This window comes from Gobius niger, assembly GCF_951799975.1.
Source record: "Gobius niger genome assembly, chromosome: 1".
Lineage (NCBI taxonomy): Eukaryota > Metazoa > Chordata > Actinopteri > Gobiiformes > Gobiidae > Gobius > Gobius niger.
The window spans coordinates 39248263-39264130 of record NC_136852.1 but is presented as its reverse complement, the minus strand read 5'-3'; the positions used below and the strand labels follow the sequence as shown (position 1 = coordinate 39264130).

General features: G+C 41.3%; 2 protein-coding genes across 3 annotated transcripts in view; one reads left to right on the top strand and one right to left on the bottom strand.

Annotated features, from left to right (window-relative positions):
• Positions 1-4333: 4333 nt before the first annotated feature.
• Positions 4334-12288, bottom strand: ptrh1 (peptidyl-tRNA hydrolase 1 homolog). The gene is made up of 5 exons (XM_079568856.1): positions 11912-12288; positions 10746-10965; positions 8583-8682; positions 8431-8476; positions 4334-4769 (listed from the first exon to the last, which is right to left on the bottom strand). Exons 1-5 carry the CDS (start codon positions 12092-12094, stop codon positions 4536-4538), a joined length of 783 nt encoding a protein of 260 aa, XP_079424982.1. The 5' UTR covers positions 12095-12288; the 3' UTR covers positions 4334-4535.
• Positions 12289-12730: 442 nt separating this feature from the next.
• Positions 12731-15868, top strand: part of LOC306971638 (tetratricopeptide repeat protein 16-like) — a 76097-nt gene continuing 72959 nt past the window's right edge. For both annotated transcript variants that reach the window (XM_079567976.1, XM_079567975.1), the window contains exons 1-3: positions 12731-12924; positions 13831-14015; positions 14177-14267. In XM_079567976.1, coding sequence (XP_079424102.1) covers positions 12892-12924; positions 13831-14015; positions 14177-14267 — 309 coding nt within the window. In that variant the 5' untranslated portion in view covers positions 12731-12891. The remainder of the gene's footprint in view (positions 12925-13830; positions 14016-14176; positions 14268-15868) is intronic.

Here is a 15868-nt window from a genome sequence, read left to right as displayed (position 1 = left end):
AGTACTGCTTTAAAATATGCTACGCTATTTGAAATAACAGCTATTTCAAGCCACGCGTTTAGTTTCGCAACTAAAGGCGCACTCACTCTTGACATCCGTGCCGTTCTCCAGCTCGTTCGAGGGAAAAGGTCTGACCCGCGCTCACACTTGCACAAACAAACCAAGCCGCGGCCGACTGGAGACGCACGGGGAGTTGTTTGTTTACATGAAATAACGCAAGTCTACGAGCCACGTTGTCAAATCTGTTCACTCCGCTTTTCTTTGTTTTTACTGCAGTTTGGAAAAAAGGGGTTATGGGGAATAAAATAGTCGCTTAAAGCAGTACTAAGTAACGTGTTTACCTTAATAAATCCTTTCCGTAGTCCCTGTGGGGGTGATACAAGTGTTTATGGGATGATTGGAGGGTCTTTCATCTCCCCCTGGTGTCTCTGGACAGAAAACCATGTTTGCAACTTGGCTGCCACCGGACCGGAGCCACCAATACACACTAATGTAATCACGAAGAAGAAGCTAACAGGCTAACGGGCAAAGCTAGCTGTGGGCTAACGTCACTTTAGACAGTATTTAGAGCCAAGTTTGAGTGAACAAAGTACTTTTCATTGTATAATTGGATGCACAATATCCCTCTCTCCCTTTGCCTTAGTAGTATTTACTCTCCAAGACAATTAATAAGTTAAAAAATCGGAACTTGCAACTACACCTGCAGTTGAGCTTATGGCCTCTAGGGGGAAGAGTTACTTAGTACTGCTTTAAAGCTAATAGAAATAGGGCTGTGTCCCCACTCAGCTGAGGCAGTGGGCGGGGCAAACGGGGCACCTGTTGCTATGAGCTTTTAAACAAACAGTGAGTCCATCCTGACATCGCGGTGCGCACGTTTTAGCTTCGAAGGTAAATGTTTTTAGCCCAGAGTGCTCAAGGCCCGCCCTCTCACAGCAGCACCAACTTCTGATTGGAGCAGTGTCGGCTTGAATTTTATTTTCTTCTTTTAGCCTATTTCTGACTTCTAGGTGGCGGACATATCTCACCTAGCCTAGCCTTAGCCATCCGTAAATCCGTAAATGCACGTCTGGGTCTGATCTCAGTGGCCGCGCTACCATTCAGCGAGCGCGGGAGGCGGGGCTTGTAGGTGACGTCAAGGCGTTTTGTAGCTCGCTTCACGACCAAACGCTAGTGATTGAGTAAAATCAGATCCAATCGTTTCAAACTTTAAAATCCCTCCCACCTGAAGACCGAGCTCAATCGTGATGATCCAGACCCTTTGTATGAGATGAGTACGAGGGTATAGTAAGACCAGGCTAGTAATGACCTGAATGTTTGGAGAATGTGTTCTACATGTCAAAAACAAAGAGAAAATGCATCTAAAGTTGGACTTACAAGTAGAAAGCCTTTGGGGAGCTACTTGGAACAGGGCCGGCGAGCTTCCGGGAGCTCCTGAGCTTCTGGTTGGAGATCCTGCCCTAAGGCGAAAAAACAACAACAACCTAGTAACAGTGTTCCTATACTTTTCATCTTTATGTAGTTGTGCCCTGACTTCCATTGGTGTCGCCGTGGTGCCTTTTTTAACAGTACCCACCCTTTTCATTGATTTCACGGTTTTATTTTTAAAAATTCATTTCATTCTCTGTCACTAAACCATTTCCTCGTTTGTCCAGCAGGGGTCAGAGCAGACTCGATTCCCTGCGTTTTAAATTATAATTGTTTTTATTTTAACAATTTTCTGATGAATGCACTTTATCTGAGAGGCAGGACGCAGAAGGGACGCTTCAAACTGCTGCAGCGAACCGTGATTTATTTATTTGTATTGTTTTAAAGTGTTTATGCTGCCTGGAAGCCTCAGTCCGCTGCGTTGTGAAATGTGCAACTTTTTTCACAATAAAAGCATCAAAAGAATCACTAAACCTGCAATGTGCGTTTTATTTTGGTGAGTCTCCTCAGAGCCTCAGTTCAGGACATCCTCATATTAAAAAAAAAGATTAATCCCCTCGACAACACGACAGCATGTGTAGACAAAGTGACTAAAATTAAGGGCCGTTTTCATTCCACTTTTTAACCTCTTAACTCCCACCTGAACCGAGAGGATCTTTTTCCCCACATCATCAGATTTTTTTTCCATCATTTTGTTGTTGGGTATTCAACTCATTTAATTATTTTTTAACTTTTTTGTCATGTTATTGTAATTTTTTGTCACATTTTTGTCAATTTTTTTTATCACATTTTTGTCGTTTTTTGTCACATTTTGGTCAATTTTTTTTATCACATTTTGGTCGTTTTTTGTCACATTTTTGTCACATTTTTGTCGTTTTTTGTCACATTTTGTCACATTTTTGTCAATTTTTTTTATCACATTTTTGTTATTTTTTGTCACATTTTGTCAAATTTGTGTTACATTTTTGTCACTTTTTTGTCAAATTTTTATCACATTTTTTTTTCACATTTTTGTCAAATTTGTTATTTTTTGGTCAAATTTTTATCACATTTCTTGTCACATTTCTGTCATTTATTTCGTCACATTTTTGTCATTTTTTCGTAATTTTTTTTCACATTTTTGTCATTTTTTTGTCACATTTTTGTCATTTTCTTTCGTAAATTTTTGTCAATTTCTTGTGACATATTTGCCACTTTTTCATCACTTTTTGGTCACATTTCCATCATTGTTTTCGTCTCAGTTTTGTTGCTATTTTCACAGCTTTTTTCCCAGAAGCTTTTGGATTGGGGTAAAGCCAAACTGGAGAAAATGTGCTCGGTTCAGGTGGGAGTTAAGGGGTTAAAAGGAACAGGCCACCGTTTTTCCACACTGAGACATGTTCTTACCTGAGCTTAGACGAGTTGATGCGCACCTGTCTGGTCTTTGTGCGCGCCCTGTGGAAGAACGTGGGAACTTCCAACTTCACCCCCGTTTGGAGCCATAGGAATATGTCGGGAGAGGCCAGATGCTAACATAAGAACATATCTCAGTATGGAAAAACGGCGGCCTGTTCCTTTACCATTGACTCCACACATGGTGGTGGTAAGCTCCGTATGTAGCCACAGGTTCCCCTGGGGCAGACTGACAGAAGTGCATCTGCGGTCCCTCTGACCATCATTTATTCACACACACATTATTCATCCTGGCCTATTGTACATGGGGCACTGGTGAACAAAAAACAAAATGGGCCCAGAGTTCTATTGTTGTCCCAAGCACTGATACTTCTCATTAATTTCTCTTCATCATTCAGAGCAGTTTCCCTCTTTTTAAATGAACCCCTTAGCTGTTAAACTGCTCAATCCTGACGATTTGGTTCATATTTCTGGACTCAGTCAGTGTTGAGTTCACTTTTTTCATACTCACTGGTCTAATGTTTTTTTTACCACCAGATGGCGCCTGTACATTTAGCCCAGTATTTCCCAACCAGAGGTATGGTATTACTGGTTAACCCCTTAACTCCCACCTGAACCGAGCACATTTTCTCCAGTTTGGCTTTACCCCAGTCCAAAAGCTTCTGGAAAAAAGCTGTGAAAATGGCAACAAAACTGACGAAAACAATGATGGAAATGTGACAAAAAAGTGAGAAAACATTGACAAAAAAGTGACGAAAAATGGATGAAAAAGTGGCAAAAATGTCACAAAAATGTCACAAGAAATTGACAAAAAATTGACGAAAACATGACAAAAATGTGACAAAATAATGACGAAAAAATGACAAAAAAGCTACAAAAGTTACAAAAATGAGTTGAATACCCAACAAAAAAATGATGGAAAAAAATCTGATGACGTGAGGAAAAAGACCCTCTCGGTTCAGGCGGGAGTTAAGAGGTTACAGAAAAGGTGAAACGGAGGAAAAATTCTAAATAAACTTAAAGGGAAAGTGATGTTTTCAGTCAGATCTTCAAATTAGGGAACACACCTATTTTAGCTTCATTTTGAAAACAATACTCTTCTAAATTCTGGATAATCTGAGTTCAGTTGACCGCGTTGTGAAAATATTGGCAGAATTTTTAAGGTAGGACAAACAACACTCTTACGTTCCTCTCCAGGACTTCTAATCTCACTTTCCTGGTTCAGAGAAAAAAGCAAAGAAACATTTGTAGAAAATAAATGTATTTTTTAAACCCACTTAACACAAAAACCTGAGCTGACACAGAAAAATGGATGTCTGATTTCAGATTCTGCCTCAATTCTTGCATCAACATAAAATGACAGAACATTTGCAGCACATTTTTGCTCATATTAATGAATTTTAACAATGTTATCTATAATAAAAGTTTCACATTTATGTTTCTTCTTCTTCTTCTTTATATTTCTTCTTCTTCTTCTTCTTCTTTATTCACCTGCTGCATGTCGCCTCAAAAAGATATTTTCACGTGGCAAACATATTTCAGAGAACTATTATTTGGTGCTTTATTTTCTCACATATTTCTTACTTGTACAAACAGAAGTGCAACTCATTCTCACAAACTAAACCGCTTTGTTTGCGCTCAGTCTGTATTTGCACAGTCCTTTGGTGTAGAGAATCTTAAAATGTCAACATAAATAGCCAAACTTGTTCCAGGTTTTGTCACGTATCCGGCGCCGCGGCGTCTGGTTTCTCCTCCTGCGTTTGTCGGGCTCGTGTCCCGTCGGCGGCGGCGCCCCCCGGTGGACGCAGCAGGCTCAGCAGCAGGTCCACGCTCTGGAGCAGAACCGTGTCCAGGACTTTCCTCTCGTCCGGGCTGAAGCGGCCCAGGACGTGTCGCTCCACGGCGGTGTTTCCGGGGGGGCGGCCGATGCCCACGCGCAGCCGCCGCATCACCTTCAACACAGCAGCGCACTTCCATGACTGATCCACAATGACGTGTTTCACCGTGTGTTTCATCGTCGTTTTAGTTTGATTATCCAGCTAAAATTAAACTCTCAACCCCCGCCTTGACCGAGCACGTTTTTTCGTATTTACTCAAATCTAAAAGCATCAAAACAAGACAAAAGTTAGACAAAAAAGCGATAAAAAAGTGACAAAAGAGAGAGAAGAATGTGAGGAAAACACAATGATGATGAAAAAAGACAAAAAAGTGAGAAGCTCCTGCCTGCAGGCTCCCCTGTCAGGACGGGAAGTGCAGACTTTTTTTGGGTGGGCTCCAACCATGACGTCACCACAACAAAACAACACTAGTTTAAACTAATCAGGTGGGTGTTAAAGGGGGGGTATTATGCAAAATCGACCTTTTCAAGCTTTACATCATGTTCTTATGTCATTCCCTCATTAAAAACATGCCTGAAGTGTTGCCTTGGCACATTCACGTATTTTTGAGTAATCTGTAAAAACTCTGATGGCGGCCATTTTAGGGGTAGGTTTGCCTGAGTCCTCCTAGGAACGCCCCCACCTCCTGGAGACGCCTCCGAGCTTCCGTCACCAGCCGAGTAACCAACCACTGCTCCTCAGCATAACCCCCTCCCCACTGATGCCACAGACAGCGTGTGGAGGGGGCGTGTCGGAAAGAGTCAGAGGTTCTTAAAGAGACAGAGGCCTATTTCAAGACATTCACTACAGCCATTTTGAGAGAGACATTTTATACAAGGCAGTTATTCTAATTTCCTGCATTTACAGACCAACAGAAGGTTTGTCATCATTGTAGTGTGATATAGACTGGAGCTATGGGATTGAAAAAAGCAGAATACCCCCTCTTTGGGTGTTAAGAGGTAATTAGAGAGTTTTTTTATTTTATTTCTAGTAGAAGCATTTATTAACACAAACAGACATCGTATGCATGCCTTAATAAGCTTGCATTCGAAAAAGAAAAAAGTACATCCATATAAACAATAAAAATATGAGTAAAAGACCGTATACCTGACCCTAATCCTAACCTTAAAGGGACTAGGAGTTTAACAATGTAAAAAAATAAGTATCTTCCTTCCACTACATGTTCGTCCATGTCCTAATGTGTAGAATGAGCTCAGACCTGTTCACCACAACTGCCTCTAAAATCCTGCGCTGTCACTCAGAAAGGTGTTACTTCGGGTCCAAAGTGCCGTCATGCACGAGCTTTATATAGAAGCTGCAGTTACGCGTAAGACCTGAGGTGGCAGTAGTGAGTATAAAACGGCTAACTTGCATCGAGCCCCTTTAAGGATAGTGGAGTTTGACAAACCAATCCTTCTCTTGCCATAACCTTAACCTTAAGGATAGTGGAGTTTACAAAAGGTGTCTTTCAGGCGTTAGGATGAATCTGACTAATCATGGAGTCGATGGTCCCGTGCATTTCCCGTCCTGACTCTGGAGGAGGCTTGAGAGTGGAGCCTGCGGTGGTACTGACCTCACAGTGAGGCCTGAAGGCAGGACCTCCAGAAAAAAGGGTCCGCAACAGCTGCGATGTAAACTTTAGATCCATTTTGTAGCTTTCAAATGAGGTTTGAATTCGGGTAAAGCGGAACTGGAGAAAATGCGCTCTGTGAGGGTGGGGGGTAAGAGATTACACTCATCAATCAACCAGGCAGGAAAGACTCCACAGATCTGGACTGTATGTTCAGTCACTCACAGATAAGATAAAACCAGAGTTAACCTGCTGAGGCGGCAGCTCAGTATCGTAAAGCGCTCACGTCAACCTGCGCTTTGACTGTGAAAATGAATCCTTTAGCAGCTATCAGAGGATTCAGAGCTCTCAAAGCTTTAAGAAATATTAAAAACAGCGACAAAAAAAGTGACTAAAAAGCTATAAAAGTACAACAAAAAAGTGACTATAAACAGCCAAAATGACAAAAGAACTACAAAAAAAGCAACAAACCTGTGACAAAAACGTGATAAAACTGCAACAAGAAAGTGACAAAAAACAACCACACAAAAACTGCAGAACATGCGCTCAGGTTAAAGGGATATTTCAAGATTTTTGACATAGGGCCTCATTTCCTAGTTAGATTTTTTTGTTTGTTTTTCATGCAGTTCTTGTATTTGAAGAGTTTCGTGGCGCTAGGCTAATGCAAGGCTAGTGTTTTTCTATGGTATCAGCTAGCCTGCATTAAAAACAGTGTGACCCGCTCCACAGAGCACCTGAGGCAAATCACTTATAACGCCAGACTAACCATAGAAATGTCTGTGTCCATAGAGTATTTTTTGGAATATAACTGTCCTGCATGACATGAATGATCGCATTTTGAGGGACTATTTTCTAGCAGATCACTCCGCCGCCGCGTAGCTTATACAACCACGAAGCTGATGCTGCTCAAATATAAGTTAAGTTATTTAAGGCAGTACTAAGTAACGTGTTTACCTTAATTTAATCCTTTCCGTAGTCCCTGTGGGGGTAATACAAGTGTTTATGGGATGATTGGAGGGTCTTTCATCTCCCCCTGGTGTCTCTGGACAGAAAACCATGTTTGCAACTTGGCTGCCACCGGTCCGGAGAAAGCAATACACACCAATGGAATCACGAAGAAGAAGCTAACATGCTAACGGGCAAAGCTAACTGCGGGCTAGCGTCACTTTAAACAGTATTTACAGCCAAGTTTGAGTGAAAAAAAATATTTCCGTTGTATAATTGGATGTACAATATCCCTCTCTCCCTTCGCCTTTCCTGTCAGCGTAGTATTTACTCTCCAAGACAATTAATACGTTAAAAAATCGTAACTTGCTACTACACCTGCAGTTGCGCATATGGCCTCTAGGGGGAAGAGTTACTTAGTACTGCTTTAAATGCAAAATGGTTCAAATTATTCTATGGACACAGACATTTATATGGTTAGTCTGGTGTTATAAGTGATTTGCCTCAGGTGCTCTGTGGAGCGGGTCACACTGTTTTTAATGCAGGCTAGCTGATACTAGGGATGGGCGGATCGATACCAAAGTATCGATATATCGATACCAAACGGCTACTTTTTAAGTATCAATATTGGGCAAAAAGTATCGATACTAATTTGCATATGTAAGAGGAAGGCGGGGCAGCAATTATCAACACAAAAGTATGATTTATTTCTTTGTTCTGAGCCAAAACAGTCACAACAGCAAAGGATTCAGTCATATCATTTTGGTTTAGGTTCTGTTTGTCATTTATTATCAATTTTAAATGTTGTTTATGTATTTAATTTCACATTAACATTGTTTAATTAACCAGTTAAAGTGATATAATTTTAATGGACCAATTAATTATATAAAATAACCAGTTTTAGAAATGTATATTGATTGAAATACATTCACCCATATGAAATGACCAGCATCGGTATCGGTATCGACAAAAAAGACCCCAAAAGTATCGGTATCGTATCAATTCCAAAAAATGTGGTATTGCCCATCCCTAGCTGATACCGTAGAAATGTGCTAGCCTTGCGTTAGCCTAGCGCCACGAAACTCTTCAAATATAAGAACTGCATGAATTACCAAAAAAATATCTCCAGAAATCAGCAACACTCTGGATAACTAGGAAATGAGGCCCTATGTCAAAAATCCTGAAGTATCCCTTTAAATTAAGAGGTGAATATGGTCTTACGTGGGTGTTGAGGCAGTCCGCACAGGAGCGCACTCCGTTGTGGCCTCTGTGAACGACACACAAACACACACACACACTAAGTTGTTCATTCAGAGGGTACGGGATTCATGACTGAGTTTTTTTAAATTATAAAGTTGTGTTTTTTCTTGCACCTGGCGCTTCCTCCGAGTTTGACCGCGATCTTCCCCAGGGGTTTGTCCAGCTCGTCGTGAACCAGCAGGACGTCCTCGGGCCTCACGCCAAACTTAGTCGCTGAAAAACATCACAAACACACACGTCAGGCTTGTGTTTATAGAGATCAAATATAAGCAGTGTTAACTCCCGCCTGAACCGAGAGCAGTTTCTCCAGTTCAGCTTTACCCAAATCCTGTAGGCCAATGTGAGACCTCATTTGAAAGCTAAGACCTACAAAACCAAATTGATCTTTTTCCTCACATCATCAGATTTTTTTTGGTCACTTTTTTGTCACTTTTTTGTCCATATTTTGTCACTTTTTTGTCAATTTTTTCGTCAAATTTTTCTCACTTTTTTGTCCAATTTTTTGGCATTTTTTGTCATTTTTTTGTCTTTTTTTTCGTCAATTTTTCGTCAATTTTTTCACATTTTCATCATTGTTTTCGTCTCGGTTTTGTTGCTATTTTCACACCTTTTTTCCGGAAGCTTTTTGATTGGGGTAAAGCTGGAGGTGGGAGTTAAGGGGTGAAGGACCAGTCCGTTTTGCATTTGCAGGTAATCTAGCACTAGTTTCTTTTTCAAATCAGTAACGTGGTTAGCTTGTTCCTGATCTCCCTCGTCTCGTTCTTCTTCTGCTCAGACTCAGACTGACGGTGCTCGTGTGCGTGTGCAGACTGTGTCCTCCAAAACTTCACATTAAAGGAACAGGCCCCCGTTTATCCACACTGAGATATGTTCTGACCTGAGCTTAGACGAGTTGATGCGTACCTGTCTGGTCTTTGTGCGTGTAGAAGAGCATGGTGGCTTCTAACTTCACCCCTGTTTGGAGCTATAGGAATACACTGGGAGAGGTCTTTTTGCGCGACTGAGGGCACACGCAAAGACCAGACAGTTACGCATCAACTCGTCTAAGCTCAAGCAAGAACATATTTCAGTATGGAAAAACAGAGCTCCTTTACAGACGTTCTTTTTGTTGAAAAACGGGCGTAGTTTCTGACAGAGAGTGAGAAAATAGAAGCAACGCACACCAGAAGTAGTCTCAGAGGTGTAGATGTTGAGGAAAATCATCATAAATCAAAAAACAGCATTGCAAACTCAAGTAGCCGATGTCCAATTTTTAATCAAGGATGACGATTAACAGTTTCTGACGGGTCCAAGCTGTTTACATAAAGAGACCGAGGCTAAGCTTTTATAAGTCGACTATTGGCCTGTAGTTCATGCTCATTATTGTTGCCTAGTGCTGTCATTTGTCACATACAAAATGAAGCTCAGAAGCAATTTTAATGTGTGATTATTGAATACATTCACTGGTATCGGGCTGTTTGCGCGAGTTAGCTTCTTTATTTCAGTTTGTGAAATGGAGCATTTCGCTTCGGACAAAAGGATGGACAAATGAAGGCTGTAATAGATGTGTATTATTAGTAACGTATGAGTCTCTAATGCATTACCTTCATAATAAAGTAACGCAACAACGTAACAAGCTACTTTTCCAGAGGAGAAACAAGCTAAACTTAACCAGTTACTTTTAAAAGTAACGTTTCCCAACACTGATAGTGAGTTATGGTGTTGCTAACTCATTGACTGCCAAGCATTTTCAAATCAGAGAGCTCCCCACTGCCAGAGGGTTTTCAGGATTTTGACAGTTTTTTCCAGACCCACAGAAAATTTAGGTCTAGGTCTATGTCAACACGAGACCCACCAAAAGAAAGATTAGACTCTCTTCCTTCCTTCATCTAAGAAAAAGTTTGTTTGTACCTCTTTCCATTCATTAGTAATCGTCCCTAGAAAATAGGTGAAATCACCCAAAATGCTGTTTTCTGACCAACCTGCTGAGAAAGCTGAGAAAACAAAAGAACAATGCTGCCACCTAGTGACTCAATACAATAACTTGTAGTTCTTTTATTGAGTCACTAGGTGGCAGCATCAGGCATGATTTTAACACCAGACATGCTCAAGGCTTTGCTGCAGCTGTTCCCATTGAAAAACCTAATTGACATCTATAGACGTTATTGGCAGTCAATGAATTAACAGTGGCCAATAATGTGGACCTGTCAAAACAACATAAAGATAAAAGAAGGGCCGTGTTGGCTGTTGTAAAACACTTGTTCATCTTCGTAAACCTCCTTGTCGATTCCTCTGACCTGCTTTAGCCACGGCCACTCCGTTCACGTTCATCAGGAGTTTGGGTTTGAGCAGGATCAGCCTCTCTCCCTCCAGCTCGCACACCGCCAGCTCCGAGCACAGCTGACGGTCTCCTTTCCAACGCCCGGAGGCCCCCAAACGCACCGCCAGAGCGTCCAGCACCGCACGGCCCACGTTGTGTCTCGTCCCGTCCATCCCCGCGTTCCCCAGACCCACCACCTGAAATCACAGGACGTTACGCTTCATGGACTGGTTTAGTCATGGCTTGGGTGAAGAGTGTTTCATTTCATCATTATTTCCCATCTGAGACGGCATGGAGACACTACCGGAGTCTGTTCAAATTAATGTTACTTAATAACTTAATCTTAAAGGCGTATCTACAATAAAAATCTGTGCACATTTTTTATTGGGGTCGCAGGACTCGCAGCTTGTCATGCTAGGGTAATGTTGGGTCCCGAAGCCATACAACATGAGAACCACGGCTATATAACTGGGCAATAATACCTGTTCGATATTGGAAATATAAGTTTAGGTTCTACTGGTATCGAAAAAAAGAAAAAAAGTATTGAAAGCAGGAATGGACAAAAAAATCAAGTTTTGATCCTGTTGGTCATAAAAAATTTAAAAAGATTTGGTGTAAAAGTGGAAAATTTGGAGAAAAACCTGTTCAATATGGGGAAAAATGTGGAAAGTGCCCTGTTGTAGTAAAGGAAGTTTCTTGATTGTTTCACCTCAAATAAATGATACAATTGTAAAGAAATTAAATGGAAGGTAAAGGAATAAATTAACATTTTTATTCTGTTTTATGGTTCTATGTGGAACATGTTAGTGTAGCGATATAAACAAAAAGGTATTATCGAAAACAAGGTAAAGTCACGGTATCGAAAATAGATTTAACACTACTCACAACACATTTTAAATATTTTTATATTCTAATCTTGTTTTTAAACAAAAAAATCTCCAAATGTTTCCAATAATGGAAGAAAATTACACATTTTGAATAACACGTATCCCAAGAATTAGATCATACAGTTTTGCTAAAAATAAATAAATATGAATAATAATAAAATTTAGGCATAAGTAAATTTTCCAAGTCTAATCAGAAATCAAGTCATTCTTTAATACAACTGTATGTAGGTTTTTCCCAACAGTAAATCATACTCACAATCTTCCTCCGTGTCTCCGTGTGGACTTGTGCTTCTGTTTCCATCGCTGTGGTGAATGGCGGACTCAGCAGAAATCTGCTCAGAACCCTGCTCAAAACTCGGCGCATTTTCCCGAAAGTCACCGCAGATTTCACGAGATTCTTCAACCACTGCGATAAACGGCGGCAGACACGACTTAACATGTATTAATTAGTTTTTCGGCTTAGGAAAATAACTTTTTGTCAACTTCGTTAGGATAAGATTAAGACTTTAGTGCCACAATTTACTGATGCAATCTATTGTAATGCAATAGGTTAGTCATCGCGAGTTGCTTCAAATTGCACAACATGCCTGTATAATCTTTAGTAATACAACCGAATCAATTAAATATACTGTGGTTTTAAATGTTTTAGATGAGAATGGTATAATTCTCATATGTCAAATAATTTTAAAGATTGACCATTGGTTGATGATAAATGCCATTCCTGACACAAATGCTACCGAAAGCTTCAGCGCAGTCCTGCCAGGTTAGCGTTTGTTTAAAAATCCACATTATTCTACAAATACACGCTTTTAAATAGGTTTTATCCTCTAAAGTTCGCGTCCGCAGCTGTAAATGTCATGTTGTCGTCGCCATGTTGGGTCAGAAACACCGACACCAACCTACACCGCCATCTAGTGTTTGGAAGAATGAAAAGTAACTGTGGAAAACCCTAAACAGGACTAAAGCCTTTATTTGTGACCGAAGAAATTCCAGATAATCCAGGGATATCGTGTATGGTGTATTTTAAAAATAAAAACCTTGATAAACTTCATTTGGCCTGCAGTCTGCGCACGCGCTGAGCTCCCCTGAACCTTTTTCGCGCTCTGGAGACCGTCTCCATAGCAACAGGTCGGAGGAGACAGAAGCAGACGCACAAACTTTCTTCTTTTTCCTCAGAATCACGCTTTTTGGAGCAGGAAATGTCAACCTACAGTTATTAGAGAAAGTTTAGCAGACATGGAAGAAACAGGGGAACGACATGAACAAACGGTAAGTTTAGTACAACTTTGAAAACTTGGGCAAACACGACGACAAATCTCTGACATTCGACTCAATTCCACAGTTACCATGGAGATCCGCCATATTTGCAGCTGTTAGCATACATTTCCATTGACTAACATTAGCTAAGAACAGTATAAATAGTGGGGAAAATAGCAGTGGAACAACTCCGTGAGCTGCTGAGTTACTGCTGGTAAATACATATAAGTGTTTTAATGTGAACAATAACTCCAGTATTTTAACTTTTAAAATCTCCATTAGTTTACAATTGCTGCTAATCCCATAATGCTTAGCGATATGACATCACATTCCCACACTCTATCATGTTATTATTATTATATCTATCTATACATAGATATTACTTAAGGTAGGCTTTTATTTTAATGAGATTGTGGCCAATTGAAAAAGACTAGACATAGTGGCCATTCAGCAAAATGTAAGGGGTACCCATAAAGTTCGGGAATGTCATATCGCTAAGCATTATGGGATTAGCAGCAATTGTAAACTAATGGAGATTTTAAAAGTTAAAATACTGGAGTTATTGTTCACATTACAACACTTGGACACCATGGTGATCTAGATGTATTTACCAGCAGTAACTCAGCAGCTAACGGAGTTGTTCCACGGCTTTTTCTCCACGTTTCATACCGTTTTTAGCTAATGTTCGTCAATGGAAATGTATGCTAACAGCTGCAAAGATGGCCAATCTCCATGGTAACTGTGGAATTTCCCGAACTCTATTCAACCTATTTCAAGAAACCGTTACCTCTTTGGTTAAAGCCGCACTCGGTTCAGATTAAATGAGGAAAGAATGAAAAAAAGAAGAGTTAGTGATTCCTTAAGCCTAATAGTCTGCGGGTCATTAATGTTCGTAAATGTGGGTGTGTTGCCGGGCAGGAGGAGCCAGAGGAGGTCCCAGAGGAGCAGCAGGAGGAGGAGGAGCAGGAGGAGGCCCGCAGGCAGCTGACCCTGAAGCGCCTGTTCGGTTCCAGTAAAGTGTTCCTGACGTTTGGAGAGAAGAGCTCAGAGCCTCGACCAGAGCTACAGGCTGCAGCCATCATCCAGAGCAAGGCACACGAGCAGTAAGGACGTGAACGAGAGTCACACGGGGGGGGTTGAGCGAGTTAACTTCTCCAGCCGTTTCCTTCTCCAGGGATGAAACACGTCATGTCAGAGTGAAACAGCGAGGGATAAATGAGAAGTATCCTCAATGAACAGTGTGTTGTGTTTGTTCGCCTTTCAGCTGCAGGGAGGGCAAAGAGGCGATGGAGAAGTGTGGGTATGAGCGCGCCGTGACCTGTTTCTCCAAAGCCATTCACCTGCAGCCAGATCAGGTACAGCCTCCAGCGCTCACCAGGGAGTTTTTTCGCAGTCCGGAGAAACAAGTTTTCACGTTTTCCTCCCTTAACATCTTAGTTTTAATGTCACAGTTGTAAAAAACGACGATACCAAACCCTTTACGATGCTTATTTTATCATGTTTTGTCGCTTGTGAACCAGAGATTTCCAGGAAGTCACCACAAAATTGCCCCCCCCCCCCCCCCCACACTTATTCATTCACAAATACTGACAGTTTGGTATCCACGTGTAGCACGAAAGGCTGTGACCGAGATGACGCTGTAACCCAAATATGGTCATTTCCTTTGTGGGAGACAGCAGCGGCTAAAGACGCATGTGCAGACAAAGGCTCACACTCAACTATATTTTGGAATATAGTAAATTGTTTTTAATAGAAATATTAAATCTTTTTATATATCTTTAGGCCTGTCTCAAAAAGACTATTAAAGTTACTTGTGCCACTTCAGACTTTTTCGCTCAAACAGTTACTCACAGTACTCAAGGAACATTTCCTCCAAGTACTTTTTCTTTACTTTGACTCAAGTATTTGTTTGGATCATTGCCTTTTACTTGTGCTCGAAATGATTTCAAAGTAAGGTCACGGTTACTGGAGTATGGTAAATATTTTGGCTACTCGACCCACGTCTGCACGGGACACACCAATATCCACAGTGAAAAACATTTAGGAGTCCATCCACCCATCCTTTCATTGTTTCTTTCTTTCTTTCTTTCTTTCTTTCTTTCTTTCTTTCTTTCTTCCATCCATCCTTCCTTCCTTCCATCCTTCCTTCCTTCCTTCCTTCCTTCCATACATTCTTCCATCCTTCCTTCCTTCCTTCCTTCCATACATCCTTCCATCCTTCCTTCCTTCCTTCCTTCCTTCCTTCCTTCCATACTTCCTTCCATACATCCTTCCATCCATCCGTCCTTCCATCCTTCCTTCCTTCCTTCCTTCCTTCCATCCTTCCATACATCCTTCCTTCCTTCCTTCCTTCCTTCCATCCTTCCATACATCCGTCCTTCCTTCCTTCCATCCTTCCAAACATTCTTCCATCCTTCCTTCCTTCCTTCCTTCCTTAGATTCTTCCTTCCTTCCTTCCTTCCTTCCTTCCATCCTTCCATACATCCGTCCTTCCTTCCTTCCATCCTTCCATACATTCTTCCATCCTTCCTTCCTTCCTTCCTTCCTTAGATTCTTCCTTCCTTCCTTCCTTCCTTCCTTCCTTCCTTCCTTCCATACTTCCTTCCATCCATCCTTCCTTCCTTCCTTCCTTCCTTCCTTCCATACTTCCTTCCATCCATCCTTCCATCCTTCCTTCCTTCCTTCCTTCCTTCCATACGTCCTTCCATACTTCCTTCCATCCATCCTTCCTTCCTTCCTTCCTTCCATACTTCCTTCCATCCTTCCTTCCTTCCTTCCTTCCTTCCTTCCTTCCTTCCATACTTCCTTCCATCCATCCTTCCTTCCTTCCTTCCTTCCTTCCTTCCTTCCATACTTCCTTCCATACTTCCTTCCATCCATCCTTCCTTCCTTCCTTCCTTCCTTCCTTCCATACTTCCTTCCTTCCATCCTTCCATACATCCGTCCTTCCTTCCTT

What these genes read in the sequence shown, in the direction of transcription:
- ptrh1 (XM_079568856.1), bottom strand. Translation starts at nt 12,094, where the DNA reads ATGTTAAGTCGTGTCTGCCGCCGTTTATCGCAGTGGTTGAAGAATCTC. An exon ending in CGGAGACACGGAGGAAGATT is followed by an intron (nt 10,966 to 11,911) that starts GTGAGTATGATT and finishes CTGTGATTTCAG; the next exon opens with GTGGTGGGTCTGGGGAACGC. An exon ending in AAACTCGGAGGAAGCGCCAG is followed by an intron (nt 8,477 to 8,582) that starts GTGCAAGAAAAA and finishes TGTCGTTCACAG; the next exon opens with AGGCCACAACGGAGTGCGCT.